Source organism: Pseudorca crassidens, chromosome 16 (genome assembly GCF_039906515.1).
Source record: "Pseudorca crassidens isolate mPseCra1 chromosome 16, mPseCra1.hap1, whole genome shotgun sequence".
NCBI lineage: Eukaryota > Metazoa > Chordata > Mammalia > Artiodactyla > Delphinidae > Pseudorca > Pseudorca crassidens.
In genome coordinates, this window is record NC_090311.1 from 27,836,428 (window position 1) to 27,857,012 (window position 20,585).

General features: G+C 45.6%; 2 protein-coding genes across 3 annotated transcripts in view; one reads left to right on the forward strand and one right to left on the reverse strand.

Annotated features, from left to right (window-relative positions):
- HIF1AN (hypoxia inducible factor 1 subunit alpha inhibitor) overlaps positions 1 to 12,812 on the reverse strand; it is a 40,680-nt gene extending 27,868 nt beyond the window's left edge. The window contains exons 1-8 of the mRNA XM_067709692.1: positions 12,600 to 12,812; positions 12,060 to 12,310; positions 9,307 to 9,455; positions 6,804 to 6,949; positions 5,902 to 6,008; positions 5,418 to 5,481; positions 5,080 to 5,190; positions 1 to 4,227 (exon numbers count right to left, since the gene is read on the reverse strand). The exon at positions 1 to 4,227 is cut by the window's left edge and continues 27,868 nt beyond it. Of these exons, the coding sequence (XP_067565793.1) occupies positions 4,183 to 4,227; positions 5,080 to 5,190; positions 5,418 to 5,481; positions 5,902 to 6,008; positions 6,804 to 6,949; positions 9,307 to 9,455; positions 12,060 to 12,310; positions 12,600 to 12,776 (1,050 nt within the window). The 5' untranslated portion in view covers positions 12,777 to 12,812 and the 3' untranslated portion in view covers positions 1 to 4,182. The remainder of the gene's footprint in view (positions 4,228 to 5,079; positions 5,191 to 5,417; positions 5,482 to 5,901; positions 6,009 to 6,803; positions 6,950 to 9,306; positions 9,456 to 12,059; positions 12,311 to 12,599) is intronic.
- Positions 12,813 to 12,916: 104 nt separating this feature from the next.
- Positions 12,917 to 19,633, forward strand: NDUFB8 (NADH:ubiquinone oxidoreductase subunit B8). 2 transcript variants are annotated; one of them, XM_067709694.1, is made up of 5 exons: positions 12,917 to 13,073; positions 14,857 to 14,983; positions 16,469 to 16,568; positions 17,021 to 17,176; positions 19,450 to 19,633. In XM_067709694.1, exons 2-5 carry the CDS (start codon positions 14,877 to 14,879, stop codon positions 19,540 to 19,542), a joined length of 456 nt encoding a protein of 151 aa, XP_067565795.1. In that variant the 5' UTR covers positions 12,917 to 13,073; positions 14,857 to 14,876; the 3' UTR covers positions 19,543 to 19,633. The 2 variants fall into 2 exon arrangements, with proteins under 2 accessions (XP_067565795.1, XP_067565794.1); XM_067709693.1 differs by lacking the exon at positions 12,917 to 13,073 and adding an exon at positions 14,433 to 14,592.
- The last annotated feature ends 952 nt before the right edge of the window (positions 19,634 to 20,585 follow it).

Sequence of the window (20,585 nt, forward strand, 5' to 3'; positions counted from 1 at the left end):
AGCCCATGAGTTCTTAGGAGCATCCCAGTATCCACCCTGTTTGGGTAAAACTGGTCCCTGAGGGCCACTCTCTGCAGCCCTACTAAACCCTGCATTGGAGTTTGAAGGGTAGACAAACCAGAGGTAGGAAAGTTACCAAGGAGAGAGACACAGCCCTACCCATGGGAAGTTCACATTCTGACAAGACAACCAACCACCACCATCACCCCTGCCTCCAATCCTTGATGAAGCCACTGATCTAAGGAACCCACCAACACATAAGCCACAAAACTGAGAAACAAATAACTGGTGCAAATCCTGTCCGTGGTGTTTAAAGAGACAAGAGAGAGATGAGGTGACACACAGACCTGAGAAGATCCAAGTTGGGACTCTCCACACCTTAACACTCAGCCTGTTAGTTCATCTCATCACCTGCTCACACATCTGGGCAGGGATCTCAGTGCCTTCCACATAACTACAGCTGCAATGACGTGCGAGGGGGGAGGGACAGAATCAACCTTGCTGGGAGCCTAGGATGAAGAGTCCTCCCTGGGGAGCCCAGGGGCTGGGAGGAGCCTGGAGGTTGAGGTTTGCTCTCTACTGATCTTCCTCCTCTCTCAACAGTCTCTAACCTTGTCCTCACAGGGTGTACCACACATGGCTTCATAACCTCTGGGTGTTTCATGCAGTTTCCTCTCCAACTAAGCAGAGGCTCCTGGAGGATAAAAGAGCAGGTTTTCTCCACACCCTGCAGTGCCGTAATGTAACAAATGCATGTCACAGGTGGGGTATCTAGAGTGTCGATTACAAAAACATTTTCCACAAACAGCATACACATGTCAAAACCATTCTATTTGCTATTTTTTGCCCTATCACTTGCATTTGACACCCTTTGTTGGCTCATGCCTCTAGATGTCTGTTCCTGTATCCACCTCAGCCTGGGGACTGGGCCCACCTAGACTTTGCTAAGAAAATAACAGCTCAGCTTATGGTGGGAACAATGAAAGGGTATGTGGCCCAAGAGTCTCTGGGGGGGCAGAGGGAGGGTCTCCTCATTTTGGGTTGGCCCACTAAGGATCCTTCCCGTCTCCTAACAGATTCAGATTAATGATCGCTCATTCCTAATTGTCAAATTTCTTTTCCTTCATCCTGTGTCTAATCACCAGTGACAGAAACCATTACGCAAATGAGAGCAGACGACTTCCCCCAACTGTTCGCATTGGTAAAAACCTTGTAATTTAGAGCTCTGATTTGTAGGGGAAGCTGGTCTCCCCCAGGCATCCTGGGCATCTGCTCAACTGATGCCCAGAACAGCCCCTCCTCCACCCCCCAAACTTCAACCCCCCAACAAATATTTGACTTTACAAAAGAGTAGTTTCCTCTGTACCTGCTGATGTAAAAATAGGATCTTGCAACATGGCTGACCCTCATACAGGCCCAAACCCCCATCTTCCCCTCATGTATCTGCCTTCACACTGCCAGCCAGGATAGGAGTAAGCAACAGAGCAGAAACGTTCTACTCTGCTACGAGTAGAATTTGAGCCTGAACAGCCCTAACCTAGGTATGTGAAGGGAAGAGCCTCAATCTCTTCACTGGGGCAAACGGAGGCAGCAGAACATGAATCAAAGTTCTTAGTGAATATCTAGATCTTCAATTCTACAGATGCAGAAGCATGCTGGGAAAAGTTATGGGACCTATTCAAGGACACACAAGTAACCAAGGGGATCTAGAACTCAATTTCCCTGTAACTTCTTCCAGAACTCTTAACTCATAATATGGCTTCCTGGCAGTCTTCCCAAGAAGTCTTTAGCTGCAGCCCAGAAGAGCTTTCACCCTGAGCTGTATCTTCCGTATCCTTTTGGGCTAAGCCTGTCTGTACCAGACACTGCCTGCTGCCTGTAGTCCAAAGGAGGTACAGTAGGAGAATCAATGTAGTTTGGTGGAAAAGAACAGCAGGGGGTTTGCAGCCAAACAGTACTAGGTTTGAATCCTGATTGCCACTAACTGCTTATTCTTGAACTGTAAAATGAGAATACCTACCTTGCACTAAAAGCACCAGGCACACATTAGGTGTCTAATAATCAGGGATCACTATTGGACATGAACCCAGAGACATTACCCAAGGATCAGGACCCAACCTGTGAAGGTCCCTCCCCCTCGTGCAGACCTGGGTCGGCACAGCACCCAGAGAGCAGCAGCTGAGAGACCACGCCTCCCTGCTGCACATCACCCACACCTTTAAGGAATGAGCCAGGGATGCAGCAGAGCTGCTGAGAAGGAAAATAATGTGCTATATTTCAAAGTGTCTTTGTGGTCAATTTATCTTCTGTCTGCCTTGTTTTCTTTGCTGCGTTCCTCTTTCCCAAAAGAGATGGAGGGATGGAGATCACTGCAATCAAATTTTCCAGCACTGGCTATATTTGAAAGAACTACACTTGAGAAGGTACCATGTTTGAACACCCACACTGCATCAGAGAACCCCAGAATGGGGTACTAAAAATAAACACCCCTCCCCAAAATACACACAAGTGCACACACACACATATGCATCCTCTCAGTCCATCAGTGCACTGTAACTGTAAACTGAGCTCTGGGGGTGAGAGCCATAGCTCGGACACTGGAAGTAAACCTTTGGCAAAAAAAAAAAAAAAAAAGGAAAAAATGAACCCAGAGACTTCCAACTCCTTTTTCCTTCCAGAGAGAAGGGGCGTGGAGATGGGAGTGGAGGTGAGCAGACGCAGGGCCATCACACTGCCCAATCCCAGGGGCCCCACTTCCATTATACAGGTGTGAATGATGGCCCTTCGAGTTGTGCAGTGCACAGCTGCCCAGCTGTAAGCTGCAGCCCTGAGAGGGGTTCCCATGAAAAGCTATGAACAGAAAAGGAAATTCCTCTCCATGCTCCACCAGTTGCCCTGACTTCTGAGGGTGTTTGTGGAACATTACAGTGGGGGTCTGGCAGAGGCGCTGGCTTTAAGAGGCAAGGCTACGTTTTTGCCCTTGCCATGAGGTGGATGACATGTGGTGAGTTAGCTGCCTAGGCTTGACCCCATTTTGTCTCCTGAGCCAAGAAGCTCTGCAGACACAGAGGACGGGGCCTGGGCAGGGAGGGTCGGTCATAGGACCTGGAGGCTCTAGCCAGTCGGCCTCAGGCAGGTTGCAGCGAGGCCTGACCAACATCCAATGGCTAAAAATGAGTTTAAAAGCTTTAGACCAGGTCAGGCAGCACTGCCTTGGGGCTCCCGCTGTATGTCCCACTGGACAAGGTTAAGCGGTAGAAACTTGGTAAGCAGAGAGGCAGGCCAGTGTGGACACACATGCACGCACACAGGCACAAACATCCACACACACATCCATACAGAGGCTTGCATCCCTAGAACCTAGAGAAGCCATTGCTAGGATGACTCCTCTGGCACCCAGGACAGAGAACAAGAGCTGGTGCTGAAAGAAAAAAGCTGTATGTGTCTGTAATTTGTAAGTTATGCACAATCCTTGGTTCCTGTGTCCCAAGGCTCTTTTCTGTGTATGGCTTGAGCTTGAAGGTTCAAGTTGGAACCCTGTCTAATTTACTCTCCTAGGAAGCTATTTAGGCCCTCAAAGGCAACCCTCCCCACTCTCCCTCTCCCCATTAGAGTCTCAGTAGCCATTCCCAACAGCCTAGAGCCTCTCTCTGAAAACTGGGAGGGGGCAGACTGACCTCACAGTTAGGATAGCTGTGGCCCTGTTGCCCAGATGCAATGGGCGTCCAAGAACATCTCCTCTCTCTCAGGCTGAGGCACTGAGATTGCAGGAGACAGAGCGGAGAGCCAGAGGTGGCATCCTGACCCAGAAGGAGGGAGCAAGGAACAAGTACATACACGCGTGTGCAGGCATACACACGCACACACATCCCAAGGTTGACAGACTAACACACGACATGATGACAACCAGAAGCTGGGGACTCCACACACTGAATGCAGGACTTTAGGGGGCAGAGAGGGAAGGTGCTGGGGCACAGAGGCAAGGGTAAGAAGTCCCTCCGAATGGGAGTGGAGCGCCAACCACCCTGCCTTGCCCCAAACACCTGCCTCCAGGGCCATGGCAAGAGTCCAGTCCATTAAGTGCAGCGTGCAATACTAGCGTTTGGAGTCTCCTGTCCTCATCAATGAAGCGGTGTGGACGGGCTAGCAGTCACCTGGCAGGAGGCCTCGACTCCTGGCAGGCTAGTTGTATCGGCCCTTGATCATTGTGTTCAACAAGGGCCCCACCTGTGAAAAGACATGAGGAGCCAGTCAGAACTGCCTGTCCCCTAGCCCCGGAGCCAGATGAGGTGTGTCTGGAGACATCGATGTCCAGCCAAGGGCAAGGACAAGGCTTCCATTCAATCTTGTAAACCCTCTAACCAACTCTCTTCCTAGCGGTCAACCCAGTATCCTGGAGCATGGCCCTCTCCTCTGGGTCCATCTTGTATTACCTTCCCTCTCACAATACCCTACATTTGTAAGCAGAACCAAACTGACAGACAGAAGGTCAGAGGAGCTAATAATCCCAGACACCCCGAGTGTTTACGTGCATGTTTTGTAAATGTGACTTAAGAATCTTAAGTGATTCTATATCCTGAAAAGATCATTTGTAATTGGGGCTGGTGTGATCTCCCAAGCCCACAGGTGCTCTGAATGCTGAGGCTATCCACAGGACAGAGGTAAGAACATTGCAAATACAAACCTCCCCCATTTACCCAACGGGCCACTGGCACACCTGCATGGGAAGCAGGTCTCAACATTACCTAGAGCAGTCTTGGCACGGCTGGGAGCGTGTGAGTAGATGCTTTACCGCTCGCTTCCCATTCCAAAAGAATCCCCTCGGGGGTCCCCAGCTGGCACACAAGCCCCATGCGGAACATTACTACTAGCATGGAACAGATTATAATTGATCCGCCAGTCAAGCCCAGCTCTCATCAGAAAACAAAGATTTTCTGAACATACCCATAACCTCTATGAAGAAACAGGACAACAGATACTGAAACAGAAGAGCTACAGAGACTGTGACACCAATCCTGACTTTCCCTGGTCACTCTGCCCACTGAGTCACAGGAGTGCCACCTTGGGGCAGCCACATACCTCTTGTGGGTTCCCCAAGGCCTCTCCAAGCATCTTCTCAATGTTTCTCATTATGGCCACTTTCTGATGGGCTTTGAGAGGATATTCAATTCTCTTAGGGGTGGGGGCCCCCTGCAAAGGAAGCAGCAGCTCAGGAAATGTCTTTAGCAGGCTTCAGTGTCACCCACTGTTCTTCGCACCATCCTCCCTTAAGAAACCCAGTTCAACCCCACCCTCTCCAGCTCCCCCAAAGATCTAGGAATCACTTCCAGAGATAGCCAACCTCCCCACCCTGCCCCTAAATAATTTATTACACCTACCTCACCCCACTCCCATCTAGGAAAAAAAACCATATTCACCTTATACCAGAAGTTCACAGTGATGGTAATCCCCCCATTTAGTAATGACTCTATGTGATGCCACCTGCAAGAAAATAAACAGGCTCCTGTTTGCCACCAATACTTCTCAGAAGGAGGGATCCTCTGAAACTACGTAGAGTCCTGCTAAGGGATATAATGAAGACAGTATCTTCACACTCATCCTATCAAACACACCCTGAGGCTAGAGGCAGTGGTGTTCACCCTTCAAATACCCAAGAGTCAAGAACAGTTTCTCTAGCCTCAAGCCTCTGGGATCTCTTTGGACTTGAGGAACTGTCATCTTGTCTAGAAACAGTATTGCCATTTCCCCCATGTTCAGTATGCTCATCATCTGGATATGCCAACCTTCCTGTATATCACGTAAGTCCAATCCTGCCACAACTCAAAAGAGACATGGATAAGGCTTTCCAGGGAATGGCAAAGAACGCTCCCTAAAAGCCCCCAGTCCTAGCCCCATCCTCACCAGTACATTGGGATGTAAAGAACATCACCAGGGCCAACCACTGTTTCGTAACCAACCACGTTCTGGAAATTGGGGAACCTCTCGTAGTCAGGATTGTCAAAGTCCACCTGAGAGGTTCAAGAGAAAAAAAAAAAAATCAGTCAATCACCAAATTTTTATCAGTAACTTTGGTAGTCAAGAAAGATGCCTTAAAAAAGTCTTTAGAATTTATATCCAGCAGAAGACACAACACACATTAAACATACACAAACTCTCTCAGAGAATGACCTAAGAAGATGGGCATTGTTGAATGTTAAATGATAAAGAATACTAGGCCTCAGTGCTCCTGAGGTCAGAAGCCAATCATCACAGTTTAAAGGTCAGAAAACCTACTCATGGCCTGCAGATCTGAGGAATTAGGACTCATCCTTCACCCAAACCTTCAGAAATTTTTCCCCAAATACATATTCTAACCAACAAAGATTTCTACACGAGGTAGCTAAGCGGTTTTCTCAAGAAAGGAGAGGCGCTCTCTGGTTGGCCACAAAGTCAACCACACACCTCACTGAGATCCAGAAGAGACATTAAGTGACATATCTCAATTCTATTCACCCTTTTTTTTTTATCAAAAAGAAGTAGCATCCGTGACAAAAGTAAACAATTATTAAATCCAATGGAGACATATACATTTTGTTCCATGAACTTATAATTCAAACAGAATAACCAGAGTCCACCAGCATCAGTGATGGGGTCTGCCCTAAATATCTGGGGACCACCACAGGGACCTGGAATATATAAACTACATTGTGAAATTGTCCTCTGAGTTTGTCCAAACCTGGCATACCTCCACAGAGAAGGGGAAAGACATGGCAGCCTTGGATCTCAAAGGAGTTCTACACCCTCCTCAGACCACATGAGCTCACCTGGCTCTGTCTGTCACATGGATGATGAACAGGATATGGGTAGAGGCACTCAAACTGATCCGGAGGGAACAAAATGCATCGCTTGTAGCCTTTTATCTGAGCAAAGAAGTTCTGTTGCTCATCATAGTGAGCAGGTGTCACATTTCCTGTAGGAAGACAGACATTTTCTTATTCAGAGGAGTAACTCTACTGCACAGGATGGAACACAGGCCCCAGTGCTGGAGAGAAACCCAGCCTGCCCTCTCAGCAAAGGGTTCCAAATCAAAATTTCAGGCAAGATCAGGGAGACTGTAATTACAACTCTCAGCCAATTAGGTGCTACACTTTTAATGGGTGATAAGTCTAGTAGCAAACATCACTGGCTAAGAGTTCACCATCAATTAACAAAGTAGACTTTCTTAAATGATGACTGCTGCCCTTATTGGAAGCAACTGCACATCAAAGTGATACAAGTACGGCAAAATATACTCTGCACAGGTACACCCCACTTTTCAAAAGTTAGCTTTACATCATTTTGCTTTTACAAAAGACCTACATTTGTACCTGTTTTTGCTAACCGAAAGAAATCCAAAGAGGATTTTCATTTTTATGAAAAAAAAAAAGCAAAAATATCATTCAGTGTTTGTTTTGCAGCGAGTCATCACAGAGGCAGCAAGCACAAGCAGTGAGAGTGGCACTGCCAATCTCCTCCCCTGGAAACTACACTCAGAATCTCAGCATCAAGCCAGCATCTCAGTATCAAGCCATCATAGCTCTGAACTGTGTCTGTGAGCATCTGTGCTTTATCTCGATTTACTTTGTGCATCCATTAGCAAGATGTGTCCTAAAGTAATTGCTTCTTTGTTTTACATCATCTCGGCTTATACAAGGTTTCACAGGAATGCTCTGCTTTTAGACAGCTGAGGGGAACCTGTACTTGTACTCTTCTTGACTATGGCACGAATTCGAGGGCAGCAAAAAAACGAGAGTTAGAACAACTGAACTGACTGGTATCAGCAATGCATGCATGATCTTCTTTGATGGAGTTAATCAGTCATTTTAAGTTGTATGAATATGTACTTGCTTTGGGTAGCTCTTTTGGAGCTCAAAGATTCTCAACCTCTGCTCCCACTTCATCACACCTGTGGGATTGCAAAACTTCTTCAGATCAACACTGGAGCTGCTGATTCTCATTGAGGGAAGCATATCAGATTCCTGAAGAGAGTTGTATACTTTGAATAAGGCAAATTATTTAAAATGCCATCCTGAATTAGTTCTGCCCTAGCGTATGTATGCTCCATCTACTCTTTGTAAGTGGGGCTGCATCTGATGTTTATCCTTTGCACAATCCTTGAGAGATCAAGGGACCTCTGTAGGGAATGGAGTTTAGAAAACATTCCCCAGGTCTGCCTGGGTGAGCCAAGACAGCTGCTTTCCTAAGTGCAGAGATCCATATGCACCCTCAGAGGAGACTTGCTCTTTCATCTCTACCTGAGGGATCTGTTTCCCTGCTCTCTACACCACAGGATAGGAAGGCAACATAAAAATTCAGTCAAGTAAACAAGAACTTGCTCCTGGCAGGTCAACCAAGAGTTGGTTTCAAAGGGTCAGGTTAAGGGTCAATTCATAAGTTGCACTGCTGGAAACTTTTATTAACAATGGCAGCAAAGGACCCAAATCTGAAGAAAGGACAATCAAAGGGGAAGAAGAGACTTCAGAGCCTAGTGGTGAATGACAATGAGTAATTACTCTCCTTCCTTGTTCAACCCAATTTATTCATCATTTACTAAGTACCTACTATGGGCCTGGCACTGAGCAAGTGACAGAAATAAAAATAAGAATAAAAAAGAAAAAAAATTAAAAAAAAAAAAACGAATAAGACAATGACCCTGGCTGGTAAGTAGCTCTCTTTCTCCTGATTGGAGTTTAAAGGTTCCTCTTTTTATTTAAAAAAAAAAAAGTATTAATGTATTTGCTTATGTACATGTAAAATCCACTAGCAGGATACACAAGCAACTAATAACATATGGTGCCTCCAGGGAGGGAAGGATACTGAGAGGCTGAGAAATAGAAATGGAAGAGAGATTTATCACTACATACCTATTTACACCTTTTGAATTTAACCCCATTAATGTATTATCTGTTCAAAAGATAAGGTTCAATTTACATTGGAAAAACGTTTCCCTCTTCTACTGGGATAAAAGTCTTCTGAATATAGACAGATCCAATAGAAAACAGCAGAATTTTAGACATCCCTAATATCTAAATATATATACTCACACTGCAACTGAGGAAGGGAATAGGGAACTTTCTTTTTAGAGTACCTGACATAACGTACGTTATCTCATTTAATCTTCATAGTTAATTATAAGATATTACTGTGTTCATTTTACAAATGAGGAGACTGAGACTTAAGAAAGTTACGTGACTTGTTGAAAGTCATGGAGCGAACAAGTGGTGGGGAAAGGTTTAGAAATCACTTCATAAGACCCCAAGCCATGCTGCTTTCTGAAAGATTTCTTACCTTCCATGCCAATAAGCAGCAGGTTAGAGGTCAGCTGCCCCCAGCCACGCTTTCCCTGTTGCTTATTAATCCAGTTCCAGTTAAAACCCAAGAAGTCCATGACAATCTTCCTGCCCACAGTGTCATTGAGTGTTTGCTGCAGATACAACCTATGTTCCCCAAGAAGAAAATCCCATTAGTGCATGTACACACTGTCCCTGGCATGGCCTCTCATACCTGGAAATCCAAACCCAAGCCCATACCAACATCTCCCACAAAGAACAGCTGCAGTCATGGGACTCTCACGGAACTGAATCCTTACCTATCCTTCTCTGAGCTCTGTTCAACACCAAATTTTATATTTTAGAGAAGTGATTCTTAACTTTTTCTGGGTCACAGTATGACTCCTTTAAGAATCCAAGAAAAAAAAAGAATCCAGGAAAGGATCCCCATAAAAATGAACACATTGAACTTTAATATAATTTCACAGATTTCCTCGAAGCCTACCCACAGACCCTAGAATGATGACTCAGCCTTGTTCCAGAAACTCTCGGGGCGCGAGACATCCCCTTTCGCCCTTGATGGCCATTTCGGCAGCTCGTATTATTGTTCACCAAGAACTAGTTCCCTCCCTGTGAGAGAGATTCTTCCTCACCTCCTTGAAGCAAGGCTTGCTTATATAACTTGCTTTGGCCAATGAGATGTCCACAGAAGTGACTGGTACTACTTCCAAACTGTAATTTTAAGAACCAGTACACACTACCACATCACTTTCCCTCTGCCACAGCAATTGCAAAGCTTCCAATGGCAACTGATGGAGCAATCTGTGTCCCAAAGTGCAAAAGATGATGTAGGTAGAGTATCCAGGTGACCTGAGATGGACATGTAGCATGAGTGAAAAATAAACCTTTGTTGCTTCAAGTCGCTGAGCCCTGGACTGAAGCCTAGTTTATTTTAACTGATTCAGACACCTATCTGTAGCAGCCATCTATAGCTGAAGAAAAATACCTCACTAAGCTTTCCACAGACCGAGGGCCCCTAACATGCCTGAGGAAGGTAAGAAGTTACTTAATACATATGAAAAGCCAAACACACTCGATCAAGTCCCGAAAGAAACATTATTTAGGGGGCAAACGTGAAGAAAAAGAAGTAATGGTCCTGAGAGCATTACTTCAAAAGCTCAAAGGTATCCCAGTGCCTGGAATCACAATGTTTAAGGCAACATTAATTAAAAATCTTGATAAATTGGAAACAGCTACCTGTTTGGGGACATGGAAACCTCAAGACTCCAATGCAACCTTGGAATGTTCCCCAGAGATTATGATGTACACATGTTCATACAAATATTTCTCAAGTAACTCTGAAAGAGTCAGGAACACTTCCCAAACAGGAATCTAAGCAATTCCTGTGAAACCTTAACAGTAAATCCTCAAAAGAGCTCAAAGAGGATCCTAACACCCTTCACCCTAGAATCGTAACAAGCTGTACAATTATACAATAGAGTTGGTTGGTGCTAAAGTCAGCTGATAGGGCAAATCTTGCAAATAGTAAAAAATTTTCCTTAAATCACCCATAAAGTACAGACTACACCCATAGTTCAGACTTAGGCAAAATGCTCTCACTACAGGAAGCAAGAAACTTAAAGTGACTGAGGAACCAGAGGACTCATGTGTCTTATCTCACGCTCGTTCCATGCATATGTTCAATCAATAGCTTTACACTCCACAAGCATCATTTAAATCAATCTCTCTTCTCAACATTGGGTGTATGTGTGTGCGCACACGCGCATGCACTGTGGTAAATCTGAGGACATCATGCATGAGATGATTCAACTGAACCAGTCTCTATAAGACATAAAGAACAAATCAACCATAGTTCAGATTCTGGAAACTCTTCCGGTCAAAGTTCCATCATTATGACAATAGCTAAGAGTCAAAAGCCAAAAAAAAAATTTAAAAGTATGTTTCAAATCCTTTCACTCTGCCACATACTACTAACAGAGTCAAGAAGAGAACTGAGGCTGGAGAGTGAAGAAAAGCCCAGGGTTGGGCACCAAATGTGAGACGGAGATAGTCATTCACCATCAAGTACTCAATGACAGCAATTCCCCAGAGGCAACGTTATTCTGTGGGACTGAATGTTGTTTGGAACCTACCTAAGAGGCTCTCTACCTAAGGTAGAGAGAAAGAGTCACTCCCATGTGTGTGTATATCTTGTGTTTGCTATCATCAATTCAATGCAACACATCAATATTCTCCCCCGCCTCACCTATACAACTTTTTAGCCTGCACTGCCCCCATTCAAATATTTTAGGACAAAGGCTGCAAACCCATAATCTTAGGAAATCTACTAACACATATTTTAAATTGGCCTCTTGCAGCATTTTAAAAAATATGAATTAGCTGCCCACATTTAAAAAGATTTTAAATAAAAATGATGATTTCTGGTTTCTCTTGAAAAAAATCAGACTATCTGGCAACCCTGGGGCTGCACTCCAAAATGGAAACAAGAGTCAAGTAATGACTTCGCACTCTGAATAAGGCACATGCCTTCAGCTTCATCACAGCTTTCACCCAAACAACTTCACTCACTTCATTCACCTACCTGACTCTGCTAGGCAAGTGTGACTCTCACTTTATGAAGACAACAAACTTGAGAATCACAGTTCAAGTCTAGTCATTCCATCATCCCTCAAGCTAGAAAACTCATCCTCAGATAAGGAAAGGAAAATAGATGCCCTAGATCCAACGGAAAACCACGACCTGGGAATTTACCTCTCTTCACCTCCTCGCTCCTGTATATCCTGCAGTTTCTCAACAAACTCATGGAATTTCATTTCTTCCCTATTGGACCTCGGCTTAAAGTTCTGGAAATTAGCCATCTTCTTCTCATCATAGTACAAAAACTTGTGGGTGCTGGCACTATACACAGAGAAGTCTCCATTGCCAATATTTTCTTGCAGGTATTCAAGGTCCCATTTTAGGGCAGGATACACAAGATTTGTGTCGGTCAGCACCACAGGCTCCTAAGTGAAAAAAACAAATGAAGTCGTCCCAAGGAACTAATGGGTTCTTGTCCCAAGATTCCAATACTTCCCAACTTCAAAATTACTTCTCCTGTTAACCAGCACGAACCTCGCAAGTCCCATTTTTCCTCGCTTCCCTCTCCATCTCCCCTTAGGCCCTAGTCCACACCACGGCCTAGTCCACAACCCCTCCCTTCCATCACCACTCGCCTTTGACCTCTCCTCCCAATCTGGTCCCTTCCCCCATCCCCCACCCCCACCCCCTCTTCGACGCGGCCCCGCCCCCTACCTCATTCTCGATGAGCTCCTCCGCCCGGGGGTCGCTCTGACTCAGACGCGGGATAGGCCGGGTCGGGAAGGTATAACTGCGCAGTTGGGACTCATCCCAGGCGGGGCCGGGGGCTTCAGCCTCTTCCCGGGGTTCTCCAGAGCCCGAGGCCGCAGCCTCAGCCGCAGTCGCCGCCATCTCCGCCGCTAGGGACGGCCCCACCGGAAGCGGAAGCTCTGCCTATTCCGGGGAAAACACAACGGAAACCATAGAGCTAGGCTGCGAGAGAGAGCGTTCCAGACACTAAGAACGCGGGGCCGAGCCCTGGGCGAGCGCCTCCTAATGGTAACCTATAGCTCTACACCCTACGCTCCGCCCCCGAAGACCCGGGACTAGACTTTAGTCCCACTGAATAGGGGTGATCATCGGGTTAACCAATTCACAAATTATTGCTGCCTCAGTGTGCCCAGGCCTACACAACAGGCAAAGAAGGAGGTAAGTTTAGTGGGGCATTAAATTTTACACTGATGGATGGGGAGAGACGCAAACTTGACCCACCTAAGGAAGTCAGAAGGAAAAGCAACTGTCCGATAGATAGACGTTGGGTAAAGATTGCTCCGAAAGCCTCGGCAAAAGATATATGGCAACTTGAATTCTTTCGAAATCAAAGACGGTTTTCTTTTGCTTGGCACCATTTGATTTTTCTGCCTGTGTCACCATCTTACCTTCTTAAAGGCATTTTTGTCTATCTTGACCGAATTAGATCAGTGTTTGCTATTGATTGAATGCAGATGTCGTCCAACCATTCTGAACATCCATTCGATTTTCATTTACAAGAGGGCAAGTTGCTGTAAGGTAGTTCTCCCCAAATTCATATACTGAATAGTATATATCAGTTTTTATTGCTCTGATATATATTTGGTAATGTCTATAATAATGGATTCTACTCCAAAACAGTGATCACCCTAAAACTTCCTGGAAATATGTGTATATTTGTACTGTAAATTATTCAAATCATACTTGTGTAGATAAAATGAACACATATTCATATGCGAACAATAATGCCCCCCCCAATTCTTTTGTTAGGCTAGTGTTCGCTAATTGTGGTTCGGCTTGAAATGTATTTATCCAAGTCCTAGTAAATCTGAGCGAATTCTAGCAAATCTGAGGTGGGTTCAGATGATAGGGTTGGTTTTACATTTGTTGGGTTGAGGTGACTGGGACATTCGGATGTAAACACGAGACTGAAACTGAAGAACCAGTTTGGGGGAATTCCCTGGTGGTCCAGTGCTTGAGACTCAGCGCTTTCCCCGCCAAGGGCGCGGATTCAATCCCTGGTCGAGGAACTGGGATCCCGCAAGCCGCGCGGCCAAAATAAAACAACAAAAAAAGAACCAGTTCGGGGCCAATTTGTGTGTTGCACCGTGCATCTAACTGAAGGAGATAACTAATTTGGAAAACAAAATAAGAACAAACAAGAAAGACCAAGGGCTGAATTTGAAGAATGATCACGTTTGGGGATGGAAGGAGGAACTGCCAGTGAAGGAGAGGAAAAAGGCAAGCAGTCAGAAAAGAGATTGACAGGCTCCTTTTACTTGTACCGGTCCTGGGGTAGGTGGGTCAGCTGTCCACCTGAGATGCTCAGGTTCTGAGTGCCCGTTATCCCTGGATGCGTCTAAGTCAGCTGAGGTAGAAAAGGGACATAACGATCTGAAATGTCAAAGCAGTGACCTGCTTGTTTTTCTCTCCTTCCCGCTTTCCCTCTCTGCCTCTATCCAACCGCTCATCTTCCCTCTGGCTTCCTAGCACCGTTTAAGCCCCGCCCTTATTGAACCTTTGAGACTTTTCTCCCTTGTCACGTTTGGCCCGGCTCGGCCGCCGTGACAAGGTCTTTGCGCAAGTGCGGGGTGAAACGAGAGGAAGGTGAAGATGGCGGCAGCCAGGGCGGGGGTCCTGGGAGTCCGATGGCTGCAGAGGGCATCCCGAAACATGGTGCCGATGGGTGCACGGACAGGTCCGCGAGAACGGGCGAGGCCTCAGTGTGGGAGAGGGGTGCCTGAGGTTCGGTATGTCGGACGGAGGGTGGGTATTGTGGATACCGCGGCGGGCGAGTCCGGGCAAGGGCACGGGTGGAGTTGGTGTATTCAGAAAAACAGGTGGAGGGTCTGTTCGTCCCTCGAAGCCTCGGGCTCCGGTGTCTGCAGCCACCGCAGCTTGAAGCCTTCAGAGTGGAAGGAGGAATGGGGTCGCTTCTGACGTGCCCTCATCTGCTCTCCAGCCTCCCATATTACCAAGGACATGCTCCCGGGACCCTATCCCAGGACCCCAGAAGAACGGGCTGCCGCAGCCAAGAAGTATAATATGCGGGTGGAAGACTACGAGCCATACCCAGATGATGGCATGGGGTGAGATAGGGTCTGCTTGCGCCTGGGTAGTGATGGGAGAAGTTCGGCTGGGTTGGGTAGCTCAACTCTGACCCTTTTCCCCGAACCTTTTCGTGATCCCCTCAGAGTCAACGGTGTGGGCGCTTTTCTCCGTGGAGGGAGGTGGGAGGGGATGGGTGAGCAGCTGCAGCCGAGAGGACTTCAATTTTTTCCTTGGCTCAGGCTGTTTCCTCAAATGAAGAAGCTGAGGTTTTAATAGCTCCCATGAGGACCCCTGAATAGCAGGAACCTTCTTTGGCTCCATCCAGAGCGCAAGGTTTCATTTAGATTGAGCATCTGCTGGGCTCAGGTGCTGTCATCCAGGCACGTGACCAGGCTGGAGCTGGATTCCTGTCATGAGAACCGTATTTGTAGATGGAGTACTCTATATCATGTATATGTCTCTTTTAAGAAATATTTTGCTGTTAGCACTGTGGAAGTCGTAGTAACTTTAAAGCAGATTAAATAGCCAACTCCCTTAACTCCAGTTGATGGTTTTGCTCCCGCACCCCCGTAACATCCCTGTGGTTAATTGTCTGAGTTGATTACCATCACCCTCATTTTCTGTCCTAGCATCACTCTTTCAGCCGTGGTTTCAGCAGCTCCTATTCGTCTTGTTGTTTTCTAATCACTTTCTGTGACACATGTCTAGTTGTCATCATTTCCTATGTCTTTTATTGTGTTGTGGACAAGAGCAGCCTCGGTAGCAGTCTGTATAAGTTGAACCTGGTTTTGTTGGGGAAAAATCCAGCTTATCATGAAGACCCATGAGGTGTTTGAGACTTGGAGTTGTATGTCAACTCTGTGGTTGAGAAACACAGTTGCTATGAAAAGTGCTTTTCTAATCTGTACCCTTTTGTTTTCATTCCAATTAACTGGGCGATCTTAGGTTCAGACTCTAAACTTCGGTTTCTTTTTCTGTCTAATGGGGGAAACAGCGATTGATTGTTAAATTCCCTTCCAGCACTAACATTATAACATTGCATGACTTTTCTTCTTTCTGTTGAAAGAAGATAAGAAAAGCTTACATATGTTAAAATGTTTCAGAGTTTGACATAAATTTTTAATGAAAATTTGTGGACTTCCTCGGTTATTCTGTGCTTAGTGAGTAAAAATTGAGATTTTTTTTCACTTATCAAATAACATTTTATTTTATTAATGATAAATTTGGTATTGGAAGGCATTCAGGAAAATGGATCTCTTTTATACCATTTGTAGGAATGTAAACTGGCACAGTCTTTTGGGGGGGAAATTTGGGATATTTACCAGTGGCCCTTTAACTCAGCATTTCTCAATATGTACACCTCAGGGAAAAAAATTGAGATCTTGATTTGAAGGTCAGTTCCCCTGTCCTTAGGGGAGGCAGTATCTCTGTCACTTGGTTTTTCATCTCTGAGATGAGGAGACTGTGAATTGTCTGAGTGAGGCTGCTCAGAGCCCTGTCCAGAAGTTCTTGCTGTCTCTCAGGTATGGTGACTATCCAAAGCTCCCTGACCGCTCACAGCAGGAGAGGGATCCGTGGTATGACTGGGACCACCCAGAGCTGCGATTGAACTGGGGTGAACCGGTGAGAGAACCATATCCCATTTCACCTTGCTTCCTTTTCCCTATGTCTTCTGTAGCTCAAATGGCACTTTTCTGCCCAAGCAACACTAAAGTTTTTCTGCCCAAGGAAGCGAGGTCCAGCAATCTGAGATCTGATGTTCCCTGTGTGATGTGTGGAATGGGATGTCTGGGAGTAATCAAAGCTCTGTATTGTAAGAGTCAAAGCTCTGTATTGTAAGAGTTGTGAACTTCTATGATTGAGCTGTCTCTGGTCAGCAGAACCTAGACATAAGCCAGCATCCAGTCCTGTGGGCCACAGTATCTCAGATGTGGCTCTCAGGATATTGCCCAGGGCAGTAGAATGCCTTTGCAGTAGAATGCCTTTCAAGCCTTCTATGAGGCTCTAATCACTCTGGACTGCATGCCTTTTGCAGGAAGAGCAGTATGTGACAGTGATCTGCCTTTTTGTCTCAGATGCACTGGGACCTAGACATGTATATCAGGAACCGTGTGGACACGTCCCCCACTCCTGTTTCTTGGAATCTCATGTGTAAGCACCTCTTCGGCTTCGTGGCCTTCATGCTGTTCATGTTTTGGGTGGGGGAGACTTACCCCACCTACCAGCCTGTGGTGAGTATCTGAGAAGTGCTCCCTCAGCCATACTTACTTAGCCTTGTTTCCTGAGGGAATGAAGTCTCTGGAGTAGGGATCCAGCCAATACCAAGCTTGACTTCCTGGTAAGGCCTATAGAGGGTCTTACCCACTGGCCTGGTACAAGTACCAGAGCATTGCTCCTGCCTGCATCTTGGATCAGTCTGAGTGAGAAGAAACTGTAGGACTAGGTGAGGAATGAGAATGGAGAAGCCAGCTAGTCTTTAGAGTTGCCATTTTGGGAACTGTACTTAACAATAATATTTCAGCAAGTGATCTTTTAAGGTAGAGTCAAGGAATCTCGAGTTGAAAGCTTATCCTTTGTCGGTGTGAAGGGCACTTCCTGTAGGGTACTGGAAGCAATTAAATGTTTACTGCAAGCATGGACAGTTAGATTTTAGAGAATGTAAAGGACATAGAAAATATACTGTCTGTAGAGAACAGACTTGTGGTTGCTAAGGGGGGTAGGGGAGGTATGGATTGGGAGTTTGGGATTAGCAGATGCAAACTAGTATAAATAGAATGGATAAACAACAAGGTCCTACTGTACAGCACAGGGAACTATATTCAGTATCCTGTGATAAACCATAATGGAAAAGAATATGAAAAAGAATATATATATGTATAACTGAATCACTTTGCTGTACAGCAGAAATTAACAAACAATGTAAATCAACTCTACGTAAATAAATTTAAAAAAGAAAGAAAATATACTGTCTAGCTTTAAGGACATTTAATTTGGATAAGAAGAAAATTTAGATACATGACATGAGCAACATTGGAACATATATATAGGAATTTGGCACAGTTTTTGTGTATATATGTGTGTAGTGAATGTGTATGCTGGGGGTATCAGGTGCTGTTAAGGAGAAGGATTATGCTAGATGCTAAAATATATATATTTTAGATGGTGGGGAGAAGTTGAAGAGAACATTTGGGGCAAGAGAAAATAGAATAAAGGAAGAGGACAGTGAGTTAGCTGGAGTGGAATAGGCTTATAAATAGTTCCTAGATAACCAGCTGCATTGGTTACCTGGAGAGCTACTAAAAATTCAGATTCCTGAGCTCTACTGCCTAGAGAGCCTAATTCAGTAATTCCAGAATGGGGTTCTAGAATCAATATTTAACAAGGTCCCAGGTAATCTTGATGTCCTGGGAAATCAGTTGTCGAAGCTGTGTTAAAAAAAAATATGGTGAAGTGAGTTTGATCAGTTAGGTTGCATGGCTGAGGGATCTGGACTTGATGGTATAGTAATGCACTAATTCAGTAAATATTTATGAAGCCCCTATCATGCACCAGGTACAGAAGGTGCTAAGGGTTGGGGGTACAGGGATGACTTGGTCTGCCTCTAGGCAGCAGGGAGCCATGTTGGGTTTCTGAACAGAAGAATGCCATAAAGAAGCCTAGGTTTTTAGGAAGATTCATTTGGGAGTAGTCTACAGGATAGATTGTGAGGAAAGGAACTGAAAGCAGGAGGCTGCCGTGTTTGCAGTTGGCTGCACAGTGCTACCTGTGCTGAGATAATCAATGTCCTAACGGTAGCGTGTGTGTCTGTGTGCACTGACACAAGCCTTCCTACCAAGCCCCCAGGGGCCCCAGGCTGGAGAGTGCACATAGGGCTGGTGTGAGCGCTAACTTCACTTCAGGAGAGCAAGGAACACAGTGTGGCTCTTCCATTTTTCAGTTCTGTAAGCACATCACCCTTTTCTCCTCCCCTTGAGCTGTGTTCTCTGACAGCTGTTTGTTGGTAAAGCCAGCAGCCCCTAAAGCACGTCCGAGCCGTGTCTCCTCTGTGCTTTCCCCCACTGTTGCTCCTGCACGCCTCGTTTGCTAGGCCACTTTAGTGGTGGAACCATTAGAGGCTGAGTGACTTAAAGGAGATTGAGTCTGTCTCGACCCCGAGAGAGAGTGGGATGGATGGATGCGTCGTCTCATTTAGAAAGCTCTCCCTCACACTCTCCCTTTCTCCCTCTCTTTCTCCTTTCTCCCTCTCCCTCCCTCTCTCTCTCACTCTCACTCACACACACACAAACAGTGTAGGCACCACTTCTCTTACAATCTAGGCTTTCTCTCTGCCTTGGGCTGAGTGGCGAAGAGGAGTGCTGTCCCTGCTGTTCTAGCCCAGCTGGGTCTGACCAAAGGCTACCGTGTACCCATTTACTGTGTGTGATTCTTCACTCAGAGTGGGGTGTAGCCAGGTATTGGATACATAGATATATGTTGTTCTTGCTGACCTGTGTTTTTTTCTTAGGGACCAAAGCAGTATCCTTACAATAATCTGTACCTGGAACGAGGTGGCGATCCCAACAAAGAACCTGAGCCGGTGGTTCACTATGAGATCTGAGGAGGCTTCGTGGGCTTTGTGCCCCCTAACTGACTCCCTCAATCCTAGAGATTTTACCTTAATGAAATCGCTAATAAAACTTAGTACTGTGGTATCTGTGCCTCATTTCCCCAGGAATAGCCATTGCTTAAGCACAAGAAAATGTTGATTTGCTAATTTCACTGGGAAAAGTAGTTGAGGGTTCCAGTTGTACAGCAGGTGGTAAGGGTAGCTCCTTTCCCCATCTACAGGGTTGTGGGAGAAGGAAGATATGTTCCTGACTTCACAAGTTGGAACAAGATTTATTTCCCATAAAAAACCTTTTTAATAATAAGTGGTTAGCTAAAAAACAATACTCTAACATGTTTCAAGTACATTATAGGATAAATAGGTGTTTTGGGACTGGCCTAGGGCTGTGATTGCCTCTAATCTTATATCTCTTATAAGAATATGTATTTGGGACTTCCTTGGTGGCGCAGTGGTTAAGAATCTGCCTGCCAATGCACGCACGGGACACGGGTTTGAGCCCTTGTCCGGGAAGATCCCACATACCACGGAGCAACTAAGCCTGTGCGCCACAACTACTGAGCCTGCACTCTAGAGCCCATGAGCCACAACTACTGAGACCGTGTGTCACAACTACGGAAGCCCATGCACCTAGAGTCCGTGCTCTGCAACAAGAGAAGCCACCGTGATGAGAAGCCTGCACACCACAACGAAGAGTAGCCCCCGCTCACCGCAACTAGAGAAAGCCCGCGTGCAGCAACGAAGACCCAGCGCAGCCAAAAATAATTAATTTTTTAAAAAGTATGTATTTATTAAAAACACAACATTGTAAATCAACTATACTTCAATTAAAAAAAAGACTATGTATTTATTCCAAAGCAACTTCTGAATCCTAGACTCTTATAAATTGATAAATTGACATTACTTATGTTTATTAATTAGAGGATAGTCATTGACTTATGAACTTACACATGGCTTTCACTACCTTAATGATTCATCCAAGCTCCTATAATAGCCTTAGAAAGAGAAAAACCATGTTTCTGAGGGTCTGTTTCTTT